This window comes from Meleagris gallopavo, chromosome 2, assembly GCF_000146605.3.
Source record: "Meleagris gallopavo isolate NT-WF06-2002-E0010 breed Aviagen turkey brand Nicholas breeding stock chromosome 2, Turkey_5.1, whole genome shotgun sequence".
Classification (NCBI taxonomy): domain Eukaryota; kingdom Metazoa; phylum Chordata; class Aves; order Galliformes; family Phasianidae; genus Meleagris; species Meleagris gallopavo.
In genome coordinates, this window is record NC_015012.2 from 70,018,435 (window position 1) to 70,028,302 (window position 9,868).

General features: G+C 39.2%; 1 protein-coding gene across 3 annotated transcripts in view; it reads left to right on the top strand.

The window, feature by feature from the left end:
* Positions 1-9,841, top strand: part of LOC100551043 (ubiquitin carboxyl-terminal hydrolase 45-like) — a 34,502-nt gene extending 24,661 nt beyond the window's left edge. For 2 of the 3 annotated variants that reach the window (XM_010707573.3, XM_019613087.2), the window contains 2 exons: positions 5,540-5,627; positions 9,216-9,841. In XM_010707573.3, the coding sequence (XP_010705875.1) occupies positions 5,540-5,627; positions 9,216-9,395 (268 nt within the window). In that variant the 3' untranslated portion in view covers positions 9,396-9,841. The remainder of the gene's footprint in view (positions 1-5,539; positions 5,628-9,215) is intronic. The other variant, XM_010707574.3, reaches the window with a different exon arrangement.
* The last annotated feature ends 27 nt before the right edge of the window (positions 9,842-9,868 follow it).

Below are 9,868 nucleotides of genomic sequence, written 5' to 3' on the forward strand. Positions count from 1 at the left end.
TCATCTGCTTTTGCTCTTCAGTTTTGAGTTTGCTTCTTCCATTCAGGAGGAAGAACTGTGCAGCATTTTGAACAGCAAAAGTGTTTTTATCTTGTGAGGTCTTGATGAACTAAGTAAGCACTGATTGTAGATACAGCAAAGAAGGAAAAGATTAATTTCGTTAGGTCTGCCAGAGGTGCATCTGCAGCTGGAACACCCATGTTAACCAGAACAGAACATTGCAAGATAAGGCCCTTCCAGAGCTTTATGGAGAGATGACAAAGATAGCAACACTTCAAGTGAATAGGGACTTAAATATCAGGAGATCAGATAGAAGAGGAAATTAAAAAATGTTACCGCAAGAGAACACAATAAATGATAGAAGATAAATTAGTGATACTTATTTAACTGCCCTCATAAGAGTTCAGGGAGCTGCATGAAACTGAAAGGCAACAGATTTAGAGCCAGAGGGGAAAAAAAAAGTCTGTGGGTTTTTTTGTTTTTTTGTTTTTTAGGTGTTTTTTAAATTATTTTTTGATATATAACTAACCTGTACAATTTGCTATCATGGAATGCTATTAAAAATGTCAGTAATTAAAGGAAGAAGTAAGAAGGGGATGTTCATATAAAGAGAACTTTTCTGTAAGGTCTTATAACTTTATGCGTGGACCTCGTGTACAGAGGCATTTACTTGGCTACCAGCTGGTAGACAAGAAGAAATTTCTACAGAAAAGGAAAAGAAATTTCCATTACTTGGTAAGAGGAACTGTATTTTCTCTCTGGTGGTCAAGTGGGAAATGGATCTGTTCTGGCATGTCAGCTATTCCCTCCATTCAAAGATAGCTGTAAGAAGTGCTTTTTGCTCATATATTGGAGTTCTTGGTACACTGTAGTAAGGGAATGATACTGCATTTCCTTTGAAGGGAACGTAAGGCAGAAAAAGATGAAGCAAGTCATGCAGTACATCAGAATGAGAGCTAAATCCTGTCCATGCCATCAAGATGAGACAGGCACGTCTCTTGTTTTTTTATCTGGGTTACATGTGCCAAGCCTGTGTTTTTTTTCCTGTGCAGCACCTCATGGTAGCAGGATGTTTGCAACTCTGTGTCAGATCGGAGATAATAACTTAATTTCCCTTAGCAGATAGAAGATAGGAATTAAAAGGATAAATATTTAGAGGACTTCACTTTTTTTTAGTTACGTATGTTGTGGTGTAGTTTTTGTTATTAAAAACGTTATAGGAAGTTAGATCATCATGAAAAATATTTTGGTAAGTAATAAGCAATTGTAACTTGTCTCCAGATGAGTAGTGAGAGGATAGATAAGTAGCATGTATGTGGATGTCACAGTTGTCCTTCAGCACTTATGGCCATTAGCAGGAGTTCAACCTGTTCTGTCATTATACTGCTGACACTGTACAACAGGTTGTATCGCATTGGCACTGGCTTCCATATGTCAGCACATCTGTGAGCGGTCAACTCAACCAACCATCTTAAAGTCCCCCACTTTTGCCAAGGATCTTGCTTGAAGCATATTTTCAAGGAGACAAGAGTGCACATCTTTTAGTTGTCAGATTTCTATGTATCAACATGGATTAATTCCTTTTCCTCCCAAATACTAGTTTATAAATGTAGAAATTTTCCAGTAAATGCATTATGTCATATGAAATTTCCTCCCTTACACCTCTTGTTATTTTGTTTTATTTTGTGGCTTCCTCCTGAAAACAAATTTACTAGCATGAAATGTTATTCTATGGAACATCGGATATTTAGAATTATATATGTTATGTAGAATTCAACAGACACTAATGACCAATTAGCTATATATCAGTACTAATAATGACATCATTTTTCAGTCAAAATGAAGGACTCATATCTTACATAGCTTCTTCACAATCACTTTCTCTGACATTTTAAGTGTCACTTACATTCCCATCATCCTGTCCCCATTAAAATCCAAGCATATAGATTTATGTGAGTCTGGATGAGGATTTAGTACAAGCACAGAGAATGTAAATAATCTTGCCCATTACAGATGCACTGTGTGCTAATAAAATGGAAGATTAACTAGTGGTGCTCCATTGAAAACAGCTGTAGTTGGGTTCTATTTTTTTCCTTTCACTTACACTAATAAAACTGAATGGAATATACAGATAGACTATTTTGACTTCAAATATCATTGAGGAAAATACGAGAAACGAGAAAACTGTTGTAGTCAATTGAAAAGTTAAAAGTGTGCATGTTCCTTTAAATATGTGTGCAAGTTAATATCTCATTTAATTTTGTAATGTAAATTGAGTGTTTTATTGGATTCAGTATAAAAGTTTAGTGCTTTTCGGAATGTTTTGCTTTAATAATCAAATTAATTGGAAATAAAACATTTGATGTGAATGTTGTTTTGCATGTGCAAGACCAGATTTATTGCACTTAATTTTAGGCACTGAACTTAGATTCCTAGCCACCTTAGCTCCTTCTCCAGTTACTGTGCTTACACCGTGCTTACAGAGAGCGACTCAGGACTTGGACCCTTCTATCACTGTACTGCATGGAGCCTTAGTCTGCTACACTCCTAACATGACATCTTGCCCAGATTTAATTTTACTACTGTAGGCACATTGCAAGTCTGATGCAGTTTCATATGGTAGCCTTTAATTTCTGCTACCCACAAGCACGAATTTCCAAAGCCAACCTGAGTCTCTGTATCGTGTAAGTAGGAAAGAAGCCTCATCTGCAGGAATCCTAGAACAGCTAAAGAGCATGGCTGGGCAAGAAAGATTACTGTGTGTTGAGAAAATGCAGATAGATATTTACAGCTCAGTGCACTCGTTAGTCAGAGCATGCAATCTGGGGCTGAACGTGAAAACTGGCTCAAGATGCATTTCATAAAATTGAATAACCGAGTATGTGGTTGGTTTTTCTGTCCCCTCTGCCAGTTTGATAAAATTCCTGCTTGAGCTCTGCACAGCCAGTTGTCTCCTGTGCTAGATTTTGGAAGATTTTTAGCACATGGCTTAGCCTTCACATCTTCTTACTGTGCAGCAAGGGACGCAGCTGCCATTTGGTGGCATTACTGGAAATAAAACAGAAAAAAAAACCCCACTTTCAAATCCCATTTTAGATGAATCAATCCAAGACGTTAATTAAAAATCTGAGGAGTAACTAGTTTGGAAAGGCAGGCGTGTTTTGGCCAGTAAATCATTGTTACTGTAAATAATAGATTATTTATATGGAATATTTGCACAGTCTCATGAGGGATTGCAAGAAGCTGGAGATCCAAATCGCTGTGAGAAACTATTTTTGTCTCAGTACAGGTAACATCTGAAGTATCTATCCCCATACGCATAAGTGTATTGTATAATGTTTATGTAATCGATACCTGCAAATTATGGTACTTACAGTGTATTTAAATACTGTGAGCAGTACACAAGGAATCAGCAGTTTTGAATACTGGTGATGTAGACTACTGAATGCCTGTGTCACAAACGGGCACAACATCACCCCAGTGCAGTTGACTGGTGTGTTAGTAGAGTCTGAAACAGATGCTTTTTTCTCTTTTGCTTTATGAGAGCCATGTGGATGCTGCTGGTGGTCTTTTTTTTACTGGAATTGCCTTTGCTGTGTAGTCTTCAGTTTCTATGTGTCCGGCATAGTGACGTGCAACAGTAAATAACGGGCAAGTGCCAGTGCTCCTTCTGCGTCCGTGGGCTGACTGGCAAGCTGGCTGGCCTCTCTTGGTGCTGGTGCCAGGCACCATCAAGGAGGACAAGCTGCTCCAAGGACAGGGGAGGCTGAAGGAACAAGGGCAGCACCAGATGCTTGTTTTCTGGGGCATGTAGATCCTTTCTGTCAAGACTTTTAATTTCTAGAGATGAAACATACTGAAGTGCATATTTTTTAAGATGATTTGTTTTTCTGTTTAACCTGAGTAGTAAGTTTGTATTATTCTAGAAGGTGGGCTTGTGATCTGGACATTTCAGACAGTCAGTATCGTCAATCCAAAAGGTATTGGTGTTATTATTTATTGAAAAGCAGCATCTTCATCAATTGCAGCTCTAATGCATTATAGCTAGTGGGGATTTCCAAAACAAAAAAAAAATCTTCATTTTGTCCAACTACAGTGTAGGAAGGAGGGCTGTAGCGCAGTTATACAAAAAGTGCTGTCATGCACCCCACAGACAAGATCTTAGGACAGCTGGAGAGTTGGAGCCCTGCAGCCTTCTGCTGTGAGCCCTGCAAATGCTCGGCCTGAGAGGCTGCTTGCTGCTGTGCTGGGGGGTGGCCACAAGGAGCTCCCCTGCAGGAACCAATTCTGGTGGGCTCAGGGCTAGCACATGTGCCATCCATGCTTACAGGTGCAGCATGGGAATGGGCTTTAAGGGGTTTTGTCAAAGGTTGTGAAGTACTAGAAGAATGTATCCCACTTTCTAAACTTGATTAACAGGAAGATAGAGAGCTTTGTATCATGATTTTCATTTTAATGCCAGCTATTCAGATTAATAAAGGAAACTGTGGGTGATAGGAAATACAGCAGCGTTAGTAAATGACAGTAACAACTTAGATTCTTCATGATCTTCCGTGGTTTGTATGTATAACTTCTTTGGTGCACTCAGGAATTGCAAAAGAGCTAAAATCTGTGATGTTTTTGTATTCAGTATGCAGTGGAAGCAAAATACACTTGGTTATTCTGATGGATGCTTAAGAAGGGTTCCTTTGAATTAGTGTAGGCTGGTGCAGTTTGAACCTCCGTCATCTCAGTGTTGGTTTTTTTTTTGCTCTCAAAACCAGTTGGGTATACGATTCCTTAAACAGCTCTGGGGAAAATCATCAGGTGTGTACACTGGTTTATTGCCTGCTTTAGCAGACCTGATAATTTTTGGTACCTGGACTCAAATTTATTGTGTCAATCAAAAACTTTGAAGAGATTGTCCTGTCAGTGTCAGGCGTTTTCCATTTTAGGTCTGAAGCTATGCTTTATTTGCTCCTAGTTATGCTGTACATTTTAATGTAAGTTTCAGATATTAAGTATTGCAGTTTATTAGACTATAGAACAGAAGTTTGAATGTGGCTGTGGTGTGATTACTGTGGTATGTGGTTCGTGATGTTAATGGTCCTTGTGAAAACTTATGTGAAGCAAATATAAGAGAAACACCTAACGATATAAGAGCAGCTAACTCTTACGCAGGGAGTGTAAGCTACAGATTAATAAATTGGCTGGCTATGGAGCTGTTCTGAAGAGTTGGCTATAGATACTTTTGTTTAAGAAGTTAAGATTTATTTTTATTTGGATTCTGACCTGTGCATTTTGCTTGTCTGTGTGCAACCTTGTAACTTTTCTTGGATTTCAAGGTAATCTTTTTCCAGTTTAGATTATTGGGCTGCTTCTGTTTTGCTGTACGCAGACTTCATGCACATCTGCTGTGAGTTGTGAGATTCATGAGATAGCTGGAGTGTCCCATTAGGTCCAGTAAGGATTGCACTTGTTTGTACCTCAGCATCCAACAAGAACTTAACATAGATATTGTCCCTCTGTAACTGTAAATTCCTTACTGCTTCTGTTGCAGGGCCCCTCGATTTAAGGGATTCCAGCAGCAGGACAGCCAAGAGCTTCTGCACTATTTGCTGGATGCAATGAGGATTGAAGAAACAAAGGTAATGCCTTTGTGTGTGTTTTTAAAAAAATCAAGAAATACTTGACTGTACTGTAAACTAATCGTCATTCTTCAGTATTCTTTGTGTATTCTTTGTGTTTCCATTGTTCTTCATGTTTTAAAGATGTCCTTTATAGAGAAGGTGAGGCTATTTTTGTTATCTTGAGAAAAATAATGACTTTTTAGGAAGATGATATAATCGTGTTCATGTTGCTAACTTAAAATTGCTGATTGGGATGAAAGTTTCGATGAGCAATAGAAAGAGTGTGGCAAATAGATCATGATAACTTTGGGAGTGTGAATTGTTCTTCGTTTATTAAGAAAAGAACAAAAAAGCCCTTTCTGAGGATTCAAGAAAAATGCCTGTGAGGATAAAGCCTTGGGACAGAAATTAGCAGCTCCAAGAAGTGAGTCAGCCCACAATTTTCATAGAAGCTTATTTCACTGAAAAAAGTAGAACAAAAATAGAATCTTGCAGTTTATTTTATCTTAAGGTGTTAAGAACTACTTATTTTATAAATAACATGCTATGTTCTATTAAAATCTACATCTGAGTATACTAAATATATAACTAGTTCTATTAAATGAAAAATGTTCCCCCTGTATCTTTTTTCATGTTTCTTTCCCTTCATTGTTTTTGCCTCCTGCATTGTTGAATACAAGATAGTGTTTTTTTGCTTGCTTGAACTATTTTGATTGTATCTGATTTCATCTGCCTGACTTAGTTTTCCTTTCAGATGATATTGTGGTAAATAACCTTTTCTGAGTCTAGTCAAAAGAAGGTCCTTAAACATTGTACTGACCAGCGTGCTTCTCTTCCATCTCATTTCATAACACAGGGAATGTAATGATCCTAAGCTGAATTCTTCTGGAAACAAAATATAAAGCTGAAACAGAGCCTAGTTTGTGACACTAGAGTAACACTGAATGAACCCTGACATCAGTGTACTTAATAATAAGCAGAACTGAACTACAGGGAGAAAGACCTGACCCTTGACATTGTCATGGTTACAGGGTGGTGTGTCGGTATAGGCACACCGCAGAAGCAGGTGACTGCTGCTGCTTCTCCTATTCAGTAAGAGCAATAGCTGTGCTTTTACAGTAGAGGGAAACTCTTGCTGTTTGTTAATTTTCATGTAATAAGAGATGGAAGGTATATTTGCTTCACAATCGTGGATTTGCCAGAAGCAAGACCATTGCAGCCACTAAGCTGCTTCTCTAGTCACTGCTCTTTCCCCTGCCATCAATCTCTTGGCCCATCAGTGAATGTGCCATCATTACAATAACCTGTGTTTTCAGTTGTCTGTTGAGTCATCTGTTAGAGCTGGACAGCTATTGAAGCTACCATAGAAGGGTAAAGGGACATGCTGTGAATTTAAATGACGTTTTAGGCAGCAGAGTACGTCTGCCACCCTCAGCACTGGGCACATAAGGGCTGGTCCCACCCTTTTTGCAATTACACCCCTGTTTGCCTGCAGTGGTGCGTTACAGCAAACACTGACACCTCGGGCTGCTCACCACGGGTCACGACTAGTGAAAGCTCTGTCTTTTTTCTTCATCTTGCGTTTGGAGTCTGTAGATTGTGTGACGAACAGAGCGGGTCAGGGCACGTTTTGCTCTGTGCCAGTAGGGAGCGGCATTGTCAGCCTTGGGAACTCCGCAGCTGCCAGCTGCCCGCTGCCCAGCCCCACGCCCCCAGCCCACTGCTGGGGAAGGCTCACAGCATACTGCCTGCCACCAGAGCCAGAAGTGTGCCCAGCAACTGCCTGTTCTCTTGGGCACTGCTTGTAACGCTGTGCTCCAACAGAGGCATGCATAGGTGACAGCCTATGCTCTGTGCTCCACCTGCCAGAGGCCTGGCTGAGTGCTGCAGGCCGGCCGGTGCCCCTGCTGGGAGTCTTGCTTTGACTGCCAGAGCTCTGAGGAGAGATGTATATAGTACAGAGCATGACACGAGTTACAAAAACTTACATAGCTCTCACAAGTCACATTCCACTTTTGCCTTTTATCTGTGTTTTCCTGCTTCACGAAACAGCCTTGTCAGACCAGTGTTGAACTTTTTCCTGTCCCCATTAGTGTGTGTGTGTACACAAGTGGGTTTTTAAGATAAAAGGCTGTCGATACGACGATAAAAATTACATCCTGACCAGTGTACCCAGCAATGTGGGCTGGAGATTGTTTCACACCAGGGCCCGAAGTAGCTGAACCCTGCTGCTAATTGATTAATGTCTGCTGCCATTGTTGGCAGCACCCTGCCCATTCAAAGACTGTGTTTTTCTTTGACCTAAATAAATGGTTCAACGCACTAATCCCAACAAAAGGGTCGCTTATGGCCTTAGACCCATTTATGGTGTTCAACTTTGTGAATTATCTATTGATTAGCCCTTTTAGTATATTGTTGGCTTTAAGATGAACAAAGCTGAGCTTGGGGCAGCGGGAGTTAATTCACAAGCCGGGTCACATACTCATAAGGTAGGAGTATGACTTACCCTGATGGGTGCCTGAACTGGAAACCAGACCTCTGGGTTGCCTGCCATCGTCACGCTGTAATCGATGGCTTGAAAGTGCACTTTGCTGTCTGCAGACACAAGTTATTTGTTAGCTTTTTTCTGCTGGTGCACAGGTTTTGTGTTACTTGTGGAATGGTTGGTATCACCATTTGTTCCTGGAAGGGAGCTTTGCTCTCTAGTTGTAACTTCAATACTGTGTTTCATTGTAAATGTCATTTGCACCCTGACGTTGGAGGCTGTTAGTGGAGTTTCTGGATTGAAAAAGCAAGTACGTTTGCCAGGAGAGGAAAACCGAGGTCAGGTATGCTGCAGTGCTGGTGGTGGAGTCAGCACAGTCCTCTCCTTCCCTCTTCACAGCTCATCACAGGATGGGCAGAAGCACATTTCATATGAGCAGGTGCTAGCAGCATACACATCCACATGATTCATAAAAATACCTCTTTATCCCAGTTACAAATTGAGAAATATAGGGGAAGACTTCCCTATTTCAAGCTGCAACCACTGCTCACAAGTAAGGATATATTTCTTTCTGATTCTTTAAAGAATGTAACTTTCTGGGATTTTTTTTTTAATAGTGTTGCTGAATTTTATATGGATTCATAGAAAGTTTTGTGTATCTTTTTTGAGATTTTCTGGCATATCTTTGAAATGTACAGTGTTAGAAAAAAAACAGAAGTAATAAATGGCTGAATAGAGTCACAGAAGACTGGCAATTGAAAGACTCTTAGCTGCCTTTAGCTACCTTCAAGTATTTTGTATCCCAGTCAGTCAGTATTAGACCATTTTTCTGGTAGTATGGTGTTGTTTTTTTCCCTAACTGTGGAAGAAATGAAAAGCATTTGTTCACTGAAAATCTTACTGTTTGTTGATAGCCTCTACAACTGCTCCTTTTTGTGGGGAGGAAATTTTGAAATGGTTACATACTGAAGCTAAGAAGCTTGTGTAGTTTTGACAGTGTTAATGAATACCAGTAGTAAGTTATGCTTCTTTTAATCATATATTAATCGTGTTTAGAACGTTTACACTGTAAGTACTTGCTAATTTTTTAAAAAATTCTTTTGCTATCTTTTAAATTACAGCGTATACAAACTGGTATCTTAAAAGCATTTAATAATCCAACAACTAAGACAGCAGATGAAGAAACTAGAAGAAAAGTCAAAGGTATGAAACACTTTACTGAATCACTTCTAAAATGTAGAAGTTTTAAAATACCATGTTCTTCAAAGCTAACTATAGCAAACAGTCTCAAAGTACTGTAGTGTTAAAATGTTTTATTATGTATTATTCTAGTGCCACCTAGCGCACATCTAAAGTATAGAGAGCTTCTTATGTACAGACTATAGCCAGAATAAAAGTTTCCACTGTATTAGTAATGCCTTCTGTAATGTTATATAGAATCTACTTTTGCTTTCTTAAATAGCCTGCTGTTTGTTTGTTACATAGCCACAGTTACTGTACTGCTCAGAGAGGCCAAAAGTTATTTCTATCAAGTGGCTGATACTGTGAGCACTTGAAATACGATCAGAAAACCAAAATGGGAAGGTGTTTCAAAAGAATGCTTGTTTTTTTTAACAAGTTTAAAATTATTTTTCTTTTGCATATATTCAAAAAATGTAATAATTTTTGCTTAATTAAAGTCTAAATAATGATAAAGCTCTTTTGAATGTTGGCCTTCCCAAATCTGCAACAGTTGAGACATAGAACTGATGTTCTTTTTTTTTCTTTTTTTCTG